We start from the raw sequence: 22,864 nt of genomic DNA on the forward strand, positions 1-22,864 counted from the left end.
AAGTTGTAAATGGCCGCCACTGCTATGCCCTATGCAGGCCAGGGTAGGTACAGCTAAACTATGTCAACTAGCTGATCAGTCAGTCTATGAAAGAAATCCTAGGACCAGACCTCTGTTTATGTTTTACAATCCATACGGTAGTGTACTGCACAGCCTTATGAAATAATAACATCATATTTGACAGCACGTTTGCAGTTTTGCAATTTATGGATGCGGATCGCCCCTGGGAACACTAATCAGGGGAGGAATATAAATGTCATTTAACGATGATAAAGCACTTAGAGCAGGGAGCCAGCCAATTACTGCATCTGAGATGGTTGTCTGTCTGTCTGTCTGTCTGTCTGTCTGTCTGTCTGTCTGTCTGTCTGTCTGTCTGTCTGTCTGTCTGTCTGTCTGTCTGTCTGTCTGTCTGTCTGTCTGTCTGTCTGTCTGTCTGTCTGTCTGTCTGTCTGTCTGTCTGTCTGTCTGTCTGTCTGTCTGACACACACACACACACACACACACACACACACACACACACACTCACTCACTCACACTCTCTCTCTCTCTCTCTGTGCACTTCTATAGGTTTGACAGCTCCTCACCCAGTCGCAGAGAGAAGAAGAAGAAAAGCGGGAAGAAGCACAAACGAGACAGGTGTGTGTGTGTGTGTGTGTGTGTGTGTGTGTGTGTGTGTGTGTGTGTGTGTGTGTGTGCGTGTGTGTGTGTGTGTGCGTGTGTGTGTGCGTGTGCGTGCGCGTGTGCGCGCGTGTGTGTGCAACAAAGTCACATTCGTGTGAAGTGAGGGGCACTCTTATACAATACTTCACATTCCGTGCTCAACCGATTCAAATCATCACAAATGTCATTCCGGCCAATACAATTACTTTTGGAGTCTTCACTTTTATGCCCTCACTCTTATCTTCAATATGTACTTATCATCGCTATAGGGTGATCAGCCAATCATCAGCCAATGTTTGTGTTCACACAACCCCTCAAAGCTGGGCATAGCGCCCCTCAAAAAAACCTAAGAGAATACTGTCTTGGACAGCCATGATGGACTCTTGTCCATCTGTCGCCCTCATGGATGAAAACAAAAACGAATATACAGCAATGTGATGTACAGTAATGTACAATGGATTGTGTAAAGCTACCAAGAAACAAAAGTAAATCATCAGCAAATATACTGATCTGTTTTTTTTGTTTTGTTTTCAAGCAGCACTTGAGTATATGATATGGAATTCACAAGGGCACTCTAGGAAGGATATTAGAAAAGATATTGCGCCTCTCCTTTCATTATAGATTTATGGATTGCATTTAATACTTTTCCGTGGGGGGGAAAAAAAGAATGACGCTTACATTTTCCTATTGTCTCACCTCTTCTGCTGATGATGCAATAATCACAGTTAGTAGAATGAGAGAGAGAGAGAGAGAGAGAGGATTGGGAGGAGTGCACTCTTCACAATTGCTTATTGTCGTTACCATATCCCTCGGCATTGCAGAAATGTTTGTTGATGAGAACTCTCTTCCTCGATATTGACGTGTGTGTGCGTGTGCATGCGTGCGTGTGTGCGGCGGCGGTGGTGGTGTGTGCGCGCGTGCGCGTGGTGGTGTGTGTGTGTGTGTGTGTGTGTGTGTGTGTGGGGGGGGGGGGGGGGGGGGAATTCAATGAACCCCTCTAATAACCGAGCCTCTATGGGCGAGAGTGCAATACAAGAAAAATGAACCCCTCACTAAATTGCTGAGCATCACTGCACTGCCTGGTGCTCATTTCCTCCCTCCCATCCATCTACAATCTACACACACCTATAGTCTCTCTCTCTGTCTCTCTCTCTCTCTTTTGGACTCCAAAGACACTCTGCATTGCAGGTATTGTAGATGTATGTATGAATTATGTATAAATGATATGAGGGGCACCCGGGGTATCAGCCTCTCAGGCAGTAGTGTTGGCTGACAGTACTATCCACACTGCTGCATGTATATAACATACACTAGGGGTGTAACGATATAGTAACGTCGATTTTAATTTCAAGAATCGAAGTAGCCTATATCGAAATGTAAACGGCAACATTGACTTTGTATCATATCGTTTTGCAATGCCAATAATCGAGTGTATCAATACTAAGGACTTGTGCGGTGGATTTAACAATTTTAAGAAGAAAAAAGGAAAAGAGGGGTTTCATTACTTTTCCTTTCAATATCGCTACACTTGCTCTATGATTAAATGTGTGTAATCTCTGTGTTCATGTCAAGGTATGCCAGATAATTTATATCTGTATTCATACATTTTCCCTAGGGCGCCCGCTGGCCTAGTGGTCCAGGCTCATGCCACATATATTAATTTCAAGAACCTCCAGTTTGACATGCATTAGTCTACAGACATCCATTTAATGGCATTTCTATCTCTGGGACCCCCACTTTATATTGTAAAACCGATGTTCATTTAACTCCATTTGTACACTCTCAGAGTTACAGACCCATAAGGGTCCATTTGGTTCCAAACTATCATTTAGCTGGGGACCCCACTTTGGGAACCACTGCACTAGAGGACAGAGGATGGTGTCTAGGACATGGAAGACAGGAGAAAAATGAGCTCTCCTGAACAAACTCCCCCCCCCCCCCCCCCCCCCTCCCCCCAATTGATTCCCTCCGGTGGGGAAACCGAGACTGCTGCTAGAGCAGGCGACCGTATATACATTACAATGACAGCTTTATTACGCCTCTCTCACGGGGCCACGGCGAATTGACGCAACACACTCACTCCACATCCACCATCCCACTGTACTGTACTGTACTGTACTGTACTGTACTGTACTGTACTGTACTGTACTGTACTGTACTGTACTGTACTGTACTGTACTGTACTGTACTGTACTGTACTGCATGTTGGAAATGCATAAGACAGGAGAGGGAATTTGAAACAGAAAGAAAGAAGAAAATAAAATCTCACTTCCCAGAGAGAAATCTAAACAGGTCATCACCATGGAAACTGGATTGATGCAAACTGAGAGAGTGATGCAGAGGTGATGTGATTTTAACCTTCTAAATCCTGACCTACGTTTTCAGACCTAAAATCTTGTGGGATCTGGCCAAGAGGCAGAAATAAAAGTACACTTACCTATGAAATATAATACAAAGTGATACACTTTAAGTAACAGGGTGCAAAATTGTGCACAGAGAAAATCCACAATGTACAATATATACTGGATATCATTACAAAAATGTTATGCTGATATATACTGTACATAGCAACAAGAACCGTAGCTGCCTTGAAGGGTAAAAACACCCAAAGGGGTTTCCAAGGGTGAAAAAACAGCAATAGAGGTTCCCGTCCTACACAGGAAGGCCTACGAATGGCCTGCTGACATGATTCAACGGGCAGCTGGTGAACATCACACCCCAGACACTGTTTGTGTCATGGGGTAAATCATGCCCCAAATAGGAAGTGTGCCAGGTTGAAAGTCTCTCTGCGGGTTTTAATAAATATTTAAACAATGGAAAACCATTAACAACAGACTAACACTGCTAAGACTGATACTGTTTGTGTCAGGGGACAACAGACTCTCCAAATCTAGAACCAGAAGGAAGATGTTGGTGGTCTTGTTGAAAACGCATCCGAGAAGATCATAGTAAAAATAGTAGTAGTAGTATTTAAGTGGTGGAAAAGGTACTCTAAAAAGTAGGCTAAGAGTGCCAAGCAGATGGGCAGATTTTACTCAGAAAAGCCCCACCTTCCATTTCCTCACCAAAACCGGGAGGTATAATGTTCCATTATTACCTCGCGCTGTCAAGTCTGATCTCTCTTTAGAAGCGTTAATATTCCAAACGAGATGCTTGGTTAAGTCACAAATTATGACAGAACATCAGTGTTCTGATCAAAACCATGGAGAGCGCCGTACATTAAGGCACATACAGTATAAGAGACAGCTGTCTCCTCGGTGTCTCCTGTGTCTTCTGTGTGTCGCACTATTTACCGTACTCAGTTATGTTTAAAACATGACACATCTGGATGCCATATTCAATAATCTAACCATTTATGCGAAACTCAAATGTAATATCTGGGCATCACACCCCAGATATTACATTTGAGTTTTGCATAAATATATAATATTACCCACAATACAGAGTATTGTCTGTAAATACGGCTCTGTGTTACTGGTGGTGGTACTGTGTTTGTTTTGAGCTCATCCTGAATATATGACCATAACCAGAACATGGGCGGTTGTTATTCAGAATATTCTGTGCATATCAGAACTCTCACGGCAACATTGAAGCTTTTACACAATTTACAGCGTGTGTTCAGTGTTCTTTTTTATTTTATTTTTTATTACATTTTTAGCCCACAATTTTGTAACCCATTTTTCACCCCTGTGTCAATTATCTAATGTGATCCTGGGCTCTACACACCCTCCGCCAACCTGGGGAGAGCAACGGACTTGAACTCATGCTTCCTTCATGCATGAGTGTCCAAGTCACTCCTTTACACCTGACAGGGGGGAGTTTCCCTGGTTGGACGTAGCTTGTGGAAGGTTGGACAGACAACACGTTATTCCAACCAGTTCCTTTCCCCTCCATCAGGCACCCCGGCTGGCCAGGGGGAGGCAGTTTAGAGACCAGGATTACTGCATGTTTTTTGTGAGGGTACCTAACAGTGTTCTGAACTTCTGTTTCGCTAGTTCAGGCCGGGGCATTGTGCATCACACATGACTTCTGATCATATGCTGTAGCAGTCATGCTAATATGATATTCATAGTTTTTTTTTTTTTTCTTTTTTCATCTTTTAGATCTTCATCTGGTTCCAGGAGAAAGAGGAGACACAGGTATGTGAGGAAAATGGGCTATATCAGTTCAGCTCGAGCTTTGCTCAGCAGACAGCAGAACTGCACTGCTCCTGCAGAACTGACTTTGGTGGAATACTTCACTACCATGATCTGTTCCTTCCTTGAACTACATGTAAGGAGGGGAATGTACAGTACCGGTATATATGCTATTGTTGAACATCACTTGTGACATGTCTTCCAGATCGGGCAGCCCAAAGAACAAACACAAGGATAAGAACAAGCAAAGGAAAAGGTAAGAGAGAAGATTATTATTATTATTATTTTATTATTATTTTCTGCACTCACTCACAAGGCATCATCGCATGCTGTTAGATCTGCTGTTATCGCAATATTTGATATTTGTTTTATTGTGGAAAAAACAAAATGTATAGCCAAAATGTTTGGCTATAATGATATGCCCAAAATAGGAAGTGCTATGTTGAAAGCGATTAAGTCTCTCTGTCGGGTTTTATACATATTTAAACAATGGAAATCATTAACAAAAAGACTACATTGGATCCATGATAGTTAAAGTTGTTTTCCACGAGACATTATGTAAAGCATGCCCCCCTTTTCTGCCAAGTAGGACTGTACCCAATTGATGATGCCTCGTATTATGTCAACACTGCGTCTGAGAGAGATTATATTTGGCCCCTTGTTGAGACAACGTGGCCTATTTCCACATGCGTTCCGAATAATGTTTGACGTACAGAGCGTGTGTGGCATGAGGATGTGAGTTTAGTGGAGCTTTGTGTTCTTCAGAGAGGGAAGCGAACAATGAACATGGTTCAGCTGAGCAAACAGGAACGATGTTTAGGCTGTCTTAGTTGGATTGGCACCGTACTTTGCATTGTGCAATGCAATCGCCATGCTATACCCCTTATATTATATCGCTAAACTTCTTTGCCTTTTTATTCACTATTATGAAAACATTTTAAAATTGCTCAACTAGCCGATCTGCATTGACACGTTGTGAGCTTGTAGAATGTGATTGATAGATTGATAATTTGAACTATTCAAATATGTTTTTGAAAATGGTAAAACAAAAAGCAGGAAAAAAAGCAAAGCACTGGCGAAAATAGGGCCCATCTCCAGCTCAGACTCGCAAGGAATGTTGAAGAAGTACATCTTGCCATACAGTGCTTTAATGTGTGTATACTACTGTTCAGTATATTGAAACTACACATTAAAATCACCAGTTAGTATTTGGGCACATTTATCATACAAATTCAGTTTACACTGAAATTCATTTAGCATCCATATAGGCAGTTCAATTCAAGAGGTTTACTCACAGATTAAACACTTTCCAAAGATATATAATACAAAACACATACAGTATAAAGCAAAGCACTCATGATGACAATTCTACATATCACCATTTTTACACTCATTAAATGAACACTGAGAATTGTATGTATTATTATGTGAGTTTGTGATACTACTATGAGCTCCATCGCCGACGTGGCTAACGTATGCTGAATGCGTGGGTGGGTTCATGTTGCGTTTGTCGTCCAACAGGTCCCCCGGTGACTCCCCCAGCAGGAGGTCTCAGCGCAGAGGCAGTTGCTGCAGCTCCCGCAGTGCCTCGGTCTCCTCCACCGGCAGCCCCTCCAAGTCTCCTGCCAGGTATTTTAAAACCTGTTCGAGCAGTTAAACATCACACTCGTGTGAAGTGAGGGGCGCTCTTATCATCATGCATCATCAAACATCATCATGCGTCACATTCCGTGCTCAGCCAATCAAATCATCGCTATGGGGCACGCACATTGCTCAGCCAATCAAATCATCGTTATGGGGTACACACAAACACAGAAAGCTGGGCATAGTCGGGGCTAGTGCCCCTCAAAAATAAATTAAATAAATATTTAAATAAAATAAAATAATCAAGTGTGTACTACTGTACGATCACTTACTGGATGCTGCATGCTGGAATGTCTTTGCATGTCGTGGGCCTATGCTGGTATTTCCACCATGATACAGCAAACTACTCCAGTCAGACTGTTAAAATTGTAGAGACCTGTCAGACTCCTCGCTGCAATCATTTATACTCAATCCTCGGGGGACAGATTACAATACAAATTGATTACCCTCCATTAGATGTTCACAATTCTTTCTCCATGAACTGTTTCAGACTTTCCTCAAGGGAGCAGGCTGGCTGGGATTAGGCAGAGGAGGGGGGCAGGGTTATTATAGTCAACTAAATACATGAAAAAGAAAGGGCTAGGACATTACATACTTTTTCCAAGGGTGAAAAAGGACAACTTTAGTTTTTTGTTGTTATTAGACAAAGTAAAAGATGAGTGTTAATTTCTTTTCATTTGCTGCTTTCTTTCGTTTTAGGGATTTTAGCTGTTTTTGACAGGGGGGCGGGGGCATTCGAGCATGGGGCTAAATATGTATTTCTTTACAAACTTTTATAGCGATTTATTATTTTATTATTTACTATAGTCCTACTAGACTCCAAGAAATTACATCTGGCCACAGAAGATCACAGGATCTACTGAATGTGAAGGTAGCCTACTGGGGGGAAGCCACACTGTGTGGCATTGACTCAATATGTCAGTTTGACACATTCAGTAGATCCCGTGATATTTTGTGGCCAAATGTAATTTCTTGGGGTCTAGTAGGACTAGGACTATAGTAAATAATAAAAAAATTAATCGCTATAACACTTTGTAAAGAAATACATATTTAGCCCCATGCTCGAATGCCCCCGCCCCCCTGTCAAAAACAGCTAAAATCCCTAAAACGAAAGAAAGCGGCAAATGAAAAAAAAATTACACTCACCTTTTACTTTCTCTAATAACAACCTAAAACATGAGCCTTGGTTGAAAAAAATAAAATTTGTCCTTTAAGTATCTGTACTTTACTTGGGTATTTGTATTTTTGGATACTTATGTCTCTTGTGGCTTAGGCCTACTCTAGTGTCTCTTTCTGCTTGCCCGTTCCTCTGCAGACTGACGTCCAAGCACAAGACGGACGGACACAACAAGGCGTCCAGCACCTCGCTGTCCCCCGCCGGCCCCAACAGTCCGACGACGTGGCACAACGGGCACCACTCCTCCCAGCGCAGCCGCAACGGCAAAGCCAGCAGACTCGCCCATGGTGCCGAGGGCGAGAAAGGCCACGATGTATGTAGTCTCCTCTGTTTCGCCAACCCAGTCCTTCCCCTCCCTGTCTGTACCACACTTGTCTCCTCAAATGAACTTTGAGATACCTTTGTCTTTGGAAATATTCTGTTCTTTGATTTGGTGTTCCGTAGATACATTGTTATTTTGGGGAGGAAGGGGGGGGGGGGGGTTATGCCTCGTCCAAAGCGTTGCATTTTATTTGTATATATTGTGAAGAACTGAAGTGTGTAGATCACACTCCTGTCCAAAATGTGCTGCTGTTGCTACTTTCTTTGTGGACCTCTCTGCCATCTTGCGTTATATTTTGTGTTTGATTCTGGTAGCAAGCGGGAGGGGGGGGGGGGGGGGGGGGCAGGCATTCTTGTAGATCTGTTGAGGACATGCAAATCGTCTGAGTTGCTGAAGCGAAGCATTATAGTATCCGACGTGTAATAGAAATATAACCAGCACTAATAATGGTTAGCTCCAAACACTGAGATGTGCTAATATTTGAGCCAGGGACAGATTGGTAGAGTCAAAATCCCTTATTCTTGGGTTAGGAATGACAGAGTAGTTATTAAATATATACTGCAGATAAATCAGAATTAGGAATTGCTGCCTGTGTCAGGATCATAGTGTGGATGTTGTGTTAAAATGTCTATGATGCATTACGTCTTTGAACAGATTAATCAGTCAGGTTTCAGTCTCGATCACGGCATCTGTAGATGTCTGACCCCTAATAACAAATTACAGTAGTATGTATTTGAAGCAACAGCAACGCTTCTGATTCAGTGTAGCAACACAGATGTCAGCTGGTTCTGCTGATGTAACCCTTTCTTATTTGGCTTTAGGACAGTGCCGTACAATGGCTGACTACATGCCATATGCCCCAGCAGTGCCCACTTTACAATAAAGCTTCAATGTCGAAAATACTGCTCCAATATTGCTATGATGTGATATATTTGTAATTTGTATTACATGTGCTTTCACATTATGGCTCCCTTTGAAACGTTAACCACGGATGTATGGTGTATTAAATTGCTATCAGGCAATATGACACTGCTCTTCCATACTTTAAATGGGTCATTAGTGCTGAGCTAACAGTTATTGTGTTGGAATGAAACTGACAACACTGCTATTGAAACAAAAGACATTGCGTTAAACCAAAGGGCGAGCTAGTATAATAGTTTTTCACTGCTGAATAAGCAACTAAATGGACTGCAATGTTCTCTCCAGAAGAATTATTTAGATTTGCTGTCTCCTATTTCCAATTTCAGCTTTCATGTGTCTATGAGAAGGTCTCACCTCTCTCTCTCTCTCTCTCTCTCTCTCTCTCTCTCTCTCAGTGCTTGTGTCATTCATTACTGTTTCTTGTCCGCTTTTCTTAAGGATTTGAGTGGCATTTACCCATTAATAAATTCGCAAACTTTTCTGTCTTGTTTATGTAAAAAGCAGTCATATGCTTTGGAACTGGACCAAGTAGGTTAACTGGTATGTGTAATAGTTTATTCTATTCAATGCAGTTGTATTTCTTTCAAGCACATTGTTCTGCTCAGTGATGTACACACCCTTCTCCAGACGTTGAACTACTCCTGCCGAACCGGCAGGCGTTAAAACAAGCTGACTTTTGTTTTACCATGTTGATCTGCATGTTGCCTCTGGGTGGCAGTATCACCCTTTGTCCTTTGAGACAGTACATTCTTCGACTCTCTTTTCTGTTCAAGCCAGTGGAGAATGGCAAGGGAGGTCTCTGAACAATGTGATACAAGCCAGTCGTGTTACTGGTATCGAGGTACAATTGATTGTCTCTAAACAGTCAAATTACCATCAGCATCTTTTCTCTTGCAAGGTAATATTACCACTCTTGTTAATCTCCACCAAAAACTGGAATATCCCCCCACCCCCACCTCCATTTAGATGTCTCACTCTCCCTGTTTTGAAGGGAATACGGTTATGAGGCCACAGACCTTTGACAGATCCTACTGTATCCAACAGTGACTTGGTCTATGCTGTAGCATCTCTGTTTAGTACTGTTTTGTATGGTTTAGTACTGCAGCACGTATACAGCAGCTCTGGTTTTATACATATACAGTATATATATATATCTCAATTTGTCCTCCAGTAGCAGTCCTTTTGATGATGAATGATTGCTTTCAGAGTTCAGACACTTCAGATACAAGTACATGGATTCAGTGCCATCCTCAAACTAACCAGGACAACTCATTAATTAACACTGGTATTTTAAAGGGACCCAAAGCAGTTTTAATGAGAGCTTCAACTTGATATTAATGGAACAATAGTATGACAAATTGACCAAACTTCCAACCCCCCCCCCCCCCCCCCTCTCTAGGTGTGTTCATTAAAAAAGAATTGCATTGAAGGAACATGGCCCAATTATGACCAAGAGGAACACTTGAGAAGTAATATTGCGCTGTGCTGAACAATAACTTGGCTATCGTGTGAATGGGGGTCCCTTTCTAAATGTACTGGTTGACTGTCCAGTTGTCCATTCCAGCAGTGACTACTACCCCCCTCTGACACACTGCCCCCTACTTTATTTGTTCATCTGTGCCTTGTGTGACTCAAGTATCAATCCCCTCCTCCCCCAACCTGCTCTTCAACCATTTATCTTTGTCATCTGCCAGCTCTGCATGCCCTCCTCTTTCCTTCCTTCCCTCCCTCCCTCACTCCATCCCTCTCACCTCTCTCTCCATTCATTCTCTCTCGATATCCTTCCTTACATTTAACAATTAACTCTGTCCACTTTCCTTTATCCTCTCCCCTTTTGATACAAATATGGCTGCATTTGTACAAGCGAAAAAGACAGCAAATCATGTAGTCTATGTAGGTTCATTCTTTTCTTTACGTTTTCTTCTTCTTTTTGTTTGATTTGAAATTCTCCTGAAACCCTCATTCTCCTCCCCCCCCCCCCCCCCCCCCCCACTCCTTCATTTTCTTCCATTTATTTTTTCTTAGTATATATATATTTTCTCCTTTAGTCTCTGGACGATTATCTAGCTTTGATACTAAAAGAGGTCATTGTCTTTTTCCCATTTCGCTGCGGAGAACATTCCTTTCTCCCCTGTTTTTCCTTTTTTATTCCTTTCCTTTCTTTCTCTGTTTTTGTTGATATTGCATACGTGTCACTGATTGAAATGGAAGGTAGGTAACGCTCTGCCTACGCACGTGATTTTTTTATGCAGATGAGAATGTGAGAAAGCACCCTAGCCTGAGTGACATCAATGTTTCTCTTTCTCTTTCTCTCTCTTTTCTGTTATTTGCCAACAGTCTTCAGCCAAATTAATTTACTTCATCAATTATGATTTGGTTCTTTAAGATTGGATTACGTAGAGGTCTTTTATTTAATTTTTAAATTTATTTTTGCTCCTTCCTCTTTACTCCTAAACTTCATCCTGAAGTCCAATAGCCCGCTCTATCTTCCAGGTCCATTTTTATTTCTTATTTCCGTTTTCATAGAATGCATTCCTGTTCGTTCAGTTTGTTCAGCATTTCTCTGTTTGTTGGTGGATTAGTACATCCGTCTTATCAGTTATGTCATATTGATTTCCTCAACTCTTTCCAACAACTGTCATTAGCACCAGTGGTCGTGTGTTTCTTTATTATATTGCTTAGTTATTTTTCCTTTTATAGTGGAGAAAGGCTCTCCTTTCTGTTCTTTTGCAAGGAGCAAGGTTCATGCTTTTGCTGTAAATGAAATTAAATAAGTAGCGCACCGGTGTCGTACACCGAAAATAGCAAATCTAAAAGATAATAATGCATTGCAGCACGATATGTGTTGTGAATTGCCACAGCAGCGCAATCCACTGTGAGCTTGTAGGTGGGCTATTTTCGGTGCGCAACCCCAGCACGCAAACTCAGGCATTAGTTTACCAGGCAGTACTGACAGGAAAATGTTGGTGCATGCAAAAAATAAGTTTCTATATGAACAATACCTGCCCAGGAGATCTAACCATTAGTTGTGACCTGCCAATTATGGTCTATGTATAATCGTACATCACAGATCACATACATAAAGTACATTTCACGTTCAAAGTTTCTCATTAATCCCTTGCCCTGTAATTTAAATGTGGGTAAATTGTTTTGTGTCGTTTTCTCTTATTGTTTAACAGGGCTATTTGGAATTTGATTTAAACCTATATACACAGTTTAAAATGTGACAATTTTGAGATTTATTAACCCTCTTTTGAAAAGGATATTCAGGACTTCTGATCTTACACAAACGATATGTTCTTGGATGGTTTGTATGAAGCTAGTCTGACAACTCAAAGCACTGAACTTGCAAAAGGCCTCTCTCTGAAATAGTATAAAACTGTTTGTTCTGTTGTTACCTGTCACAAAATGCAAATGGAGAAAGAAAAATAATACTTAGACATATGGTTTATAGCATTAACTGATATTATGCAATTCCCTGGTATCTCCATAACAGTAGTTTGGTATAGCAAATTAATGTAGAATATATTTTTCCCATAGAAGCTAGAATATTTGAAGTTACCAGGGAGAGATAATAATAGTGAAGGATCATTTATACTTTGTTGCATGACCCCTTCGCTCAAGAAAAATGCGACAAAGCACATTTACACTTAAGACAGAGCTATGGTTCAAAGTCCCAAATGAAAACTCACAATACCACACTGAGGGGAGAATGACTCTGCAAACTTGAAGGCGCTGATCACTTCACCTGGCTGATTGCCCTCCAAAGCCTAGCAAACAAGGAGCTTGCAACTGGACCAGAGTATGTCCTGGACATGGGAGGGATACCCTGCACACTGTGGTTCTCCTCTTTACGTTTTAGTTATTTTACCATTGATTTCCATGCATTGTGAGTCACTGGCAGGGAAGGGTTTTGTGTCTTTTTCTCTTGCATTTTGTGAATCTAATGATGCACTTATGTTGCCCCACTTTTCCCCTTTCTTCATACCTTACCTACTAAAGGAGGGAATACCACTTTATTGGTAAGTGGATGTTAACCAGAAGGGAGTTAAACAAGAGTAACCATAACAAAAAATGAAAAGAAAATGGGTCACTGTTCACGTCTCAGCAATTTTGTCTACAGGGAAAAAAATCGACAAACAGACAATTGAGTAGCAGACGATTTGTTTTCTGATTCGATTGATTCGATAATTGTGAATCTTTATTTTGTTCCTTCCATTTCTGTGATGTTCCGTCAAGTTGTCTACTCTTTTTGTTTTGTTTCATATCTGTTTTTGAACCATTACTTAAAAAAACCCTGAAGAAGTCCTCTTTTTCTTCTCTATCAAATCTGTAGCTCTCTACTTTCTGCCTCCGCTCTGATACTTCATTTGGTTCACAATTTTATATTCTCCCTCTTCTTCCTATTTTCTTTATTTTTTTCCTTTTATATTTGTTTTGTTTGTTTTTTGGGAATATAATTTCTTCAACTCATTATGGTTTTGCATGCCAAGTATTGCATGTGCTGCACCATAGAGGTCTATCTATAAGCCATATGGAGAAAACCTATATCTTCTTTTCTTTTAGATGTTTACCTTCTTTTGGCAAGTACACCGTAGCACTAAAACCACCGATGTGAAAACACTCTAATGCTCTTATTTCTCCTTTTTTTTTCTTTTTCTTTTCTTCTTTTTGTTTGGTTTGTCGATTATGGTTTCTCCACAGAAGCTTCGCTCGCTGACCGCAACCGTCCAGTCCACTCTTGTGAGAGAGCACAACAAAGCCCACGGCCCCCCCCACCGGAGCCAAGCGGGACAGTTGGGGCCGGCAGCAGCAGACGAGGCAGGGGGTGCAGAGGGCAGACACTCAGGCGTGGGGGGGAGCTCCATGTCCCAGTCTTCAGGGAGGAGAGGGAACCAGAGAGGCCAGGCTAAGAGCTCCCCTGCTCACAGCAGCGACTCGGCCCACTCCCAACGCAACCACACTCACAGGGGGAGGACGTCCCATCACCAGAAGAAGTATGCATGCAGGACCACCATGTTGGATATTGTTGCTGTTGGGCAGAACCTAGTATCTCAATATTTCAACTTTATAAATTGTTATTTTTTTCTTTCCGTGATTTAATGCTCTATTCCAGGAGTATTCAACTAGATCAGGCCGTGGGCCACAACTGTAGAATGATTGTGATTTTCTGCTCAAACTATTGAGATATACTAACTAATAACTATAAAGATTTATGTATATTTCTGCACAGTAATGAGCAGGATAATATGGATACAGGTATATACTACCTTAGAATAGATGTAGTGTAGACCTATTTGACAGTGCATAAACATAATTGCCTTGACATTAACGACCGTCAACAAGTACCAGCTGGACGGACACACACACACACACACACACACACACACACACACACACACACACACACACACACACACACACACACACACACACACACACACACACACACACACTCTCACACTCACACACACACACACCCTCTGCAGTGCTCTAGTCTAAAGTGACTGAAGTCTGTCTCATTTCTCTCCAAAAGCCCTTGAATATGATTGTGTCATTATGGTAATCTTACAGCCCTCTTATCATTCCCAGAATAAATTCTTCTGGCCCACCCGCCAGTTGAATACCACTGCTCTACTCAGCAAATAGCTGATCTACAAGCTCACAACACGTCACGATGCGACACCACGTGAACTTGTAGATTTGCTGAGGGAGGGGTGTGTTAGTTAAAAAAAGTATCCAATGAAAAGTATTGACAAGAGCTTGTGACAAAATTATAACTTCATTGGACCCCTAGTTTTGACATACACGGTTTCCTCACGACATAAACGATATGATACAATGTAGTATTTTTTGTTTTGTTTTTCATCTCGTATCCTTGCTCTTGTCCCCCGATGTCCTCCCAGGACAAAGAGCGGACATTCGTCCAAGCGACACCACCACCGCTCTGGAAGGGGACAGCCGACGGCGCACCACCGGAGTCCATCAGCATCCCCTACTGGACGGCACTCTTCGCACACTTCAGGCAGGAAGAAAGGAGAGTCCCGGACGGGGCAGAACCTCCGACAGCGTAGCAGCTCCTGGAGCAGCGGCGGTCGCTCATCCTCGCGCTCCCCTTCCAGAGACGGGGGAGGGGGCCCCAGCAGCAAGGCCAAGGGACAGAACAACTCCAGGTGAAGCTTGAGCCCTTGTCAACACCACAATGATGGGGGGAAAAGTACTCAAATGTTTAGTATCAATACTGCAATGCAGAAATACTATCCGTTACAAGTAAAAGTCCGGAAGTGAAAATTTTACTTGAAGTAAAAACTTACAAAAGTAATGGTATTGAAATTGCGTTTGCGACGCATTGTGAGCTTGTAGATCGTCTATTTTCAAATAGCTGAAATGTATATAGGGCTGAAGTGGTTATAATGTATGTTTTGTAATAATAATGAAAATCTACAAAGTAACTAGTAACTCAAGTATATTGGGTATTGGGAGTATTGGGAAAAGTATTGGAAATTGGGAAATACTCAAAGTCCAAATACCACAAATTGTACTCCTTGAAACATGAGAACGAGAGAACAAGATGGGTAGCCGTGCCCGAGAGAACGAGATTTGATTAATTAATTTTTTTTAGCTAACCACCACTAGCGCCACATAAACACGAGATGAAATGGCGTAATAAATCATGAATCCAGCCTCCCGCTAATGAAAACAGTAATCGAAGCGCTAGTAGGCCTTGTTGGGCCTCCGCAGATCTCCCGGTCTAGATAATATTTCAGTTCGAACAAAAACAAAGTCCGCCCCATCTCCACTCATGTTACAGATTCGCCTGGCGAATCTGTAACATGTACAGTACTTAAAACATGTACAGTATTTTCTTTTTTTTTTTTTATGTACAGTACAGAGGGGCACGGTGGCACAGTTTGTAGTGCTGTCGCCTCACAGCTAGAAGGTCCTGGGTTCGATTCCCGCTCGGGGCGCTGTGGGTGCTGGTGGCGTGTTTCCTCCTCCGCGTCATCAGTGCCCATACCCGAAGGCGGGGATGGCGAAAGGGCCTTTCTGTGTGGAGTTTGCATGTTCTCCCCGTGTCCCCTAGGGTAGGTACCCTCACAAAAACATGCAGTAATCCTGGTCTCTAAACTGCCTCCCCCTGGCCAGCCGGGGCGCCTGATGGAGGGGAAAGGAACTGGTTGGAATAACGTGTTCCTTCCATGCGCTACGTCCAACCAGGGAAACTCCCCCCTGTCAGGTGTAAAGGAGCAACTTGGACACTCAAGCATGATGGAAGCATGAGTTAAGTCCGTTGCTCTCCCCAGGTTGGCGGAGGGTGTGTAGAGCCCAGGATCACATTAGATGATTGACACAGGGGTGAAAAATGGGTTACAAAATCGTGGGATAAAAAAAAAAAAAAAAAAAAAAAAACATGTACAGTACAGTACTTAAAAATAAATCTACTTAGTTACTTGACACCACTGGTCAAAACATTCATTACCGTGATCAGTTGCCCCGGCTTTGTTGTATTATCCTTGTCTGTCGTCGCTCTAATGTATTTTTTTCCTTTCGGTGCCGCCTATAGGGAGAGAGACAGTCCTAACCACTCTGACACTCGACGTCGCTCGCGGAGCTACTCGCCCATCCGTAAAAGGAGACGAGACTCGCCCAGCTTCATGGAGGCCCGCAGAATCACCAGGTACCGTCACGTGACTCCCCTTTCTAGCACACAGGTTCATTGTACGAGTAGCCTGCAGTATAAAGACTTTCCTCCAGCAGACTTCCAGGCCTACAGAAGCAGCAATTGGAATTGTGCCTCCATTTCTGGAATTCTCTCTGCCCTTTTCCTCATGCATGTGTAAAGAAGTAGTATTGATTGTGTTAAGTATTGGTAGTGTTAATCTTGTTGTTGATAGTGTTAAGTATCGATAGATTAAAGATGGTCTCCGCTTTATCAAATTCATTGTATAATAGTTATGAAAATTATTCCCAGTGCAAGTAAGTGTACACTTAATGTTAGTCCAGAAATAGCACAAATCCTCAAGTTCCCCTCGGTCACAAGAGCTTGAGTCAGAACAACACAACAGGATGTAACGTAACAGGATGACTTTGTCTGACGTCACTTGTAACAGTCAGTATGCAGTGCCGGTTGGTGCCACAGGGTGGTGCACTGCTCGTTTTTGTTTTGCTGTGTGTACAAGATCTGACTCACTTCCACTATATGTGTGTTGGCGTGCAGTGTGACTGTATGCTCTGTTCACTTTTGTTGATTATATTAGTACTGTCTGCCGTGAGACCTGGCTTGATATGGTCAATACTGAATGCTCTATTAGTTGGCTGCTAAATAAACCAGCTTATCTTTGTCTGTGTGAAATACCCGGACATCTATTCTGCTGTAGATAGATAGATCTTTATTGTATTTGTAACATGTACAACAAAATTAAAAGTGCCAACCAATCAGTGCATCATATCACAAAACAACTTAAAGCTAAAACTATGAAACACCTTCCTGTTATATACGGGTATCCAGTCCACTATAGTCTACTCCAGGGTTCCCCAAATAATTTTCCTCAAGGGCCATATTTTGACTAGCGTACCAGGCTGGGGGCCGAGTCTGCACGCGCGAGGTCGAGGTCTTGCCCTGAAAATTCATTTTCAGGGCAGGACCCCATTTGAAAAGGGTGCCCAGTTTGACATGCATAGGCTACTGACCCCCATTTAATGCCATTTATATCTGGGACCCTTTTTTTTTGGAAATTCTTTCATGGGCCACAAGGGGGCGCTCTGTGGGCCGCAAATGACCCGCGGGCCGCCTATTGGGGAACCCTGGTCTACTCCCTGCTCAACACATCACACACTGTACTGAAATGCATTGATAATTACCATGGTAATTACAATGTTCTACTAAGGATCTAATAAATAAATACATACATGCATAACTTTAGTAACGAGCATGACGAACGTGCTATCACAGTCATGCATTCACGTAGAAACAGAGATAGAATTGTGACCGCCATAGCTGTCGGGCCAGACTTCTTTTTTCTGCCTTGGAGAAGTGTGTGTTCATCCACTTGGGTACAGCTCTCACTCCAGGCCCTGGCAAGAGAGATGCGGCCTTCTGCGGGCCTGCCATAGCTTATCTTCTACCCAAGGGGACTTCCCTGTGGTCCGACCTCCCGTTAGTTCGACCATGCATTTGGCGCAGGTTGCAGGTTGGCGAACATGCATTAAGGTTGGCGAACATGCATTAAGGTTGGCGAACATGCATTAAGGTTGGCGAACATGCATTAAGGTTGGCGAACATGCGCTGCTCCCGTGCTTGCGGTTATGTTTAGGTTAGGGTTAGAGATAGGGTTAGTAAGGTTAGTAGGCCTAATGGTCGAACTAACGGGAGGTCGTACCAATGCCATGCCATTTTGGAAAGAAATTCCAAAATGGCTTCCCTACTGTACTTCCTTCACAGGTGTTTTTACAAAGGTCATTCAGAAATAGTGTTTGACTCATTAACTTTAAGTACAAGATTTTCTGTCTTTTTCTTCCAATCCTCAGAGCGCCAAAACCAAGCAACATGTGAGTCATCGTTTGACTGTTCTTGTAACCAGGAACAAGGAAAGAGACACTTGTTTGTTATGCAAGTCTGAAAATCAAATTTAAGATGGTGGCCGGACTGTGCACTACTAGTTTAAACCTTAAACCGCACACTCAAATATGTACAGTATCTGAAAACATTTGGGAACAAATTAACATTTGTGGAAAAACGGCCAATAAACGTGCTAGCACTGTCTCTGTCTCTCCCGACAAGAGACAAACAGCTGCGCTGGGTGAGCTGAGCTGCGTGTCTCATGGTTCCCGTAGCCCGAGGGGACAGGGTCGTTGGTTGCTACTGTGATTGGTTGAGACACAACACGCCTCTGTTTTCACTTTGCAACTTAGCCGGTCAGATAGCAAAAAAGCCATTTCATAACGTCATAACATTTCTTCCAAGGGCATCCTGTTGGCTCAACCAGTTAATGCGTCAACAGAATTAGAGCATCCTGTGCATGTTTCTTTCATGTCATCGCTGTCCTGTCCATTTTGCAATGTAAAAATGTCACTTTTATCATTATAACGTTTGTATTTTCTCAGACAAGTGTGTTGAGATGCACACATGTGTCTCACTCTCACTCCAGTGCAAAAGACCCCTCCCCTGAAGTCAAGACAATGGAATTCTGCTGAAGTGAAGCTGCAGGCTTTAGTTTCCGTGGTAACAGTTGCCGTGCAGCAGGACTCTCTCTAGTCCACGTCTCCTGAAGCTTGGCTAAGCAGCCAACCAACAACAGACCTTGCCTGAGTAAACCTGGCCTCCTCCCATCTCTCCCTCTCTCTCTCTCTCTCTCTGCCGCTTCTCTCTTTCATCTTCTTCCCCTTAATGAAATTGACATGAATTAACACACACAACTCTACGGGTACAATCCCTGCAGTGCGTACTAATGCTATAAAGTGGGAACTTTGATTTAAAGCGCTATCAAGGTTTATTTTACTGAGTGAATATGATACCGTTTTGTTGTGGTTATTAACCTGGGCCATGGATAACATGGACTACTACCATACTCACATGATAGACACTTACAGTGAAGCTGAATGAACTTCTATTGATAATTACGGTATGTACAATACCTTGATAGCGTTGCTATGTTCCTCTGCACTGTTGGACTCTGATTTTCTGGGTGATGGCAGCCTCTAACACGGGTTCTAATGAGGGCTAACAGCTTTTAACTTACAGGTAGCACTTCAAGGTTCACCTACTAACAAAGCAGACTTAACACTAAACAGTTTTCATTGCCGTGTGTATTTGCGTGCGTGTGTACGTGCGTGTGTGTGTGCGTGAGTGTGTGCGCACATCGTGCAGTAGGTGCGTGCACATGGTGTGTGTTCATGTGTGTGTATGCCTGGACATTTGCAGTCCTTTCTACAGACTTTTTAATAGCCTGCTCTCCACTGACTGTTACAATCAGAACACTACCACCTCTAATGGACCTACCCTCTAATGTGCTCTCCACTGACCAAGTCTTTCTTTGTTTAATTCCCTAATAGGATCAAGTGTATGTCCTACATTAACATCATTACATCATTCATACATGCATACATACATACATAAATACATACCTGTAACAAAAATGTTGTGGCTTTTCAACACATGCACAAATGCTTATATTCTTTGTTGCACAATGAATAGTGAAAATAGCTCAAAACGCGTCAAGATGCAACGTGTTGTGAAAACTCTAGCTATTTTAGAAATTCTAGAACATTTTGAAATCTTTAAAACATTTGGGATTTTGTTTTTACAATTTTGGAATATTTTCTCCTATAATGACATCCCCAAAATAGGGACGCCAGAGTGAAAATTGTTAACAACATTGGCATGTGTTACACACAAAATGTAATGGTACAATCTTCAGCAGGTAAGACCTGCTGAAAGCTTAACATAATTGCGAATGAGCATAAGCATGGATGTGTTGAAAACGACATGACGGTAAATTACATGGCTTGATGGCGCGTCGCTAAAGCGAGGCTTCTCTTAACACTAACGCGTCAAGCGGTTCCCCTTTTAGCACCGCGTTAACCCTGCGACTCCCTCCCATCTCTCTCCCCCCCCCAGCGCTCGGAAGCGGCCGATCCCCTACTACCGGCCCAGCCCGTCGTCCTCCAGCTCCGCCAGCAGCCCGCCGCACTCTGGCCGCAGCCGCAGCAGGAGCTACGACAGCTACAGCAGCTACAGCCGCAGCCGCAGTCACAGCCGCAGTCACAGCCGCAGCCGCAGTCACAGCAGGAGCAGGAGTCACAGCAGGAGCCGCTCCCACAGCTACTACAGCCGAAGCAGCTATGGCAGCCCTGGGTTCTGAGTGGGAGTGAGCGGCTGTACAGCTATGACAGCCCTGGGTTCTGAGTGGGAGTGAGCGGCTGTACTTCGTCCTACGATGAAATATTGCTGTGTGACCGGTTGTCACATTTAATTTCGTTTTTTGGTGTAGCTGAAAATCGGCGAGTATGGCAAGTATAAAGTAGGCTTGTGGGGGAGGAAAAAAAAGAAAGGCATTACTGTGCGCTGGTGGAGTCATTGTGTGTCTCTTACTAAGTTCTTGACCGGTGCCTAGTTCATAATCCGGCCGGGGCATGATGCATCGAGCCATGTTGATAGCTCGAGAACCCACTTACTTTCAGCGAGTGAGGCCGTTGTGTGACGGAGTATGAATTAAGCTTTAGATGCCGGTCTCTTTACACTACAGAGCCTGGATCAAAGGGAGAGGAAATGGCTTTAGATATTTAACACTTAAATATCAATGTTATATTTACAGCTGTAGTGCATTCATATACTGTAAGCAACATATTCAAAGAAATAGGTTATCACGTGTCATAAATTATTTGGTTGAGCCTAAAGAACAAATTTGAACGTATGCTGCTAGCACTTTGGGCAATGTTCTTTAACAAAGCAAAACCAATCAAATCTGACGGAATCGAAAAACTACAAATAGACGAAGTGTTGAGTAATGGGAGTAGAAAAGGAAAAGTGAAAAATCAAATAAAAAACAAACTTACCCCCCAACCCCGCACCCCCATACCATGCTGTCATTTCCCCAAAGACTCTGACAATTGTTGTCATTTCAAGACATCGAAGCACAGAGATCAATGAAAGTGAGAACAAATAACTGTCAGCAATTGAAATGAGAAGGACAAAAAAAGGGAGTGTGTTTTATATGATAAAAGTTGTATGATATTAGATTAGTCTGTATAGAGCTAAACTCATAGGTTCTGGCTTTGTAAACTATGCACTGTATATTCAATTTAATTTAAGGAGGCTTGTTTGATGATGGCATCTTAGCATGAAGCATCAGGAGAGAGAGAATAACCTGGCCTGGTTCCAGGTTGCATCCGTCTATCCTTCTGACCTAGACAGTATGTCACCTCTGCATGGAGGTGAAAAAGGACAGGGCAAAAAAGGGGGGGTGAGAAAAAGAAAAAAGAAAGTCATGTATTATGTACTTCTACTACTCTCTTCCCTATTTAAATTATTATGTTGACTGCTATTTATGACTGTTTTGTGTGTACCTGTACCTCTTCTGCAATGACCAGGAGGTATTTATTTATGAATATTCCATGTAGCCTTCTATAGGGGCTGCAATATGGTACTGTACTGTACAGGAAGAAAAGAAAAAAAAAACGTCTGCAAAAAGCATTCATGCACTCACGTGGGTCAGCTTTAATCATGGCTATTTATGAATCTATGTATTTATTTATTTATCTATTTATTCGTTTATTGTTTATTTATGTGTCTGTTTTTTCCACGAGCTGTAAAGCAAATCGATTTGCCTTGAAGGTCATATGGCATCAATGTGATCGGCTCACATTTTTCAATGTCCGTTTTATTGACTATTTTAATGATTATGTCACCTTTTATGACCAGTTAGTGAGGAGGGTGTAGTTGCATCTGCAGAGGTCCATGTGGTTGTGACGTTCCGGCTGCTCCCGTAAGACTAACCTGGTGTCCAAAATGGTTGCTCTTGGTGAAAACTGCCGTGCCTCTTTCCTTCCTGTTTATGGAAGCAGGGGAATTCAATTGTTCAGAGCTGAAAAAATAAATAAATAAAATCAAAGTGTTCCTATCCACAGAGAGTGTTGAATGGGCTAATGCATATCTCTTCCTGTATATTCACAGCCAGTCAGCCATCAAATATTCCATTGTTGTAACGGGCTGTCCCGTGCTTTCTGTCAGAGGTCCCCAGGTTACTGGCTTGTGTAGTGGATATAGATCTGATCCGATCTGATCGTATAATATAGCACAGATAACAGCAGGCTCTGTACACTCCTGCTGTGTTGTCTAATTTATATTGGCAAAGAAACTAGCGATGCAATCAGGGAACACCCCAAGTCTTCCTTTCCATTTTGTTACATCTCTCATGCAGTGTTGCATTTCCAGTGTAACCACCAGAATGATCACCCTACTATGATATTCAACCAAACTCTCTTCAGTTATACAGAGTACAGCGC

At 42.6% G+C, this 22,864-nt stretch overlaps 1 protein-coding gene across 1 annotated transcript in view; it reads left to right on the forward strand.

Moving 5' to 3' along the window:
- The window catches only part of srrm3 (serine/arginine repetitive matrix 3), a gene marked incomplete at both ends in the record, with an annotated part of 41,949 nt that extends 21,228 nt beyond the window's left edge, over positions 1 to 20,721 (forward strand). Inside the window, 9 exons of the mRNA XM_083760192.1 lie at positions 568 to 636; positions 4,764 to 4,799; positions 5,002 to 5,052; positions 6,318 to 6,425; positions 7,756 to 7,930; positions 13,496 to 13,857; positions 14,767 to 15,033; positions 16,425 to 16,538; positions 20,478 to 20,721. Of these exons, the coding sequence (XP_083616318.1) occupies positions 568 to 636; positions 4,764 to 4,799; positions 5,002 to 5,052; positions 6,318 to 6,425; positions 7,756 to 7,930; positions 13,496 to 13,857; positions 14,767 to 15,033; positions 16,425 to 16,538; positions 20,478 to 20,721 (1,426 nt within the window). The remainder of the gene's footprint in view (positions 1 to 567; positions 637 to 4,763; positions 4,800 to 5,001; positions 5,053 to 6,317; positions 6,426 to 7,755; positions 7,931 to 13,495; positions 13,858 to 14,766; positions 15,034 to 16,424; positions 16,539 to 20,477) is intronic.
- Between the last annotated feature and the right edge of the window lie 2,143 nt (positions 20,722 to 22,864).

This window comes from Protomyctophum parallelum, assembly GCF_964188405.1.
Source record: "Protomyctophum parallelum genome assembly, chromosome: 1".
Classification (NCBI taxonomy): domain Eukaryota; kingdom Metazoa; phylum Chordata; class Actinopteri; order Myctophiformes; family Myctophidae; genus Protomyctophum; species Protomyctophum parallelum.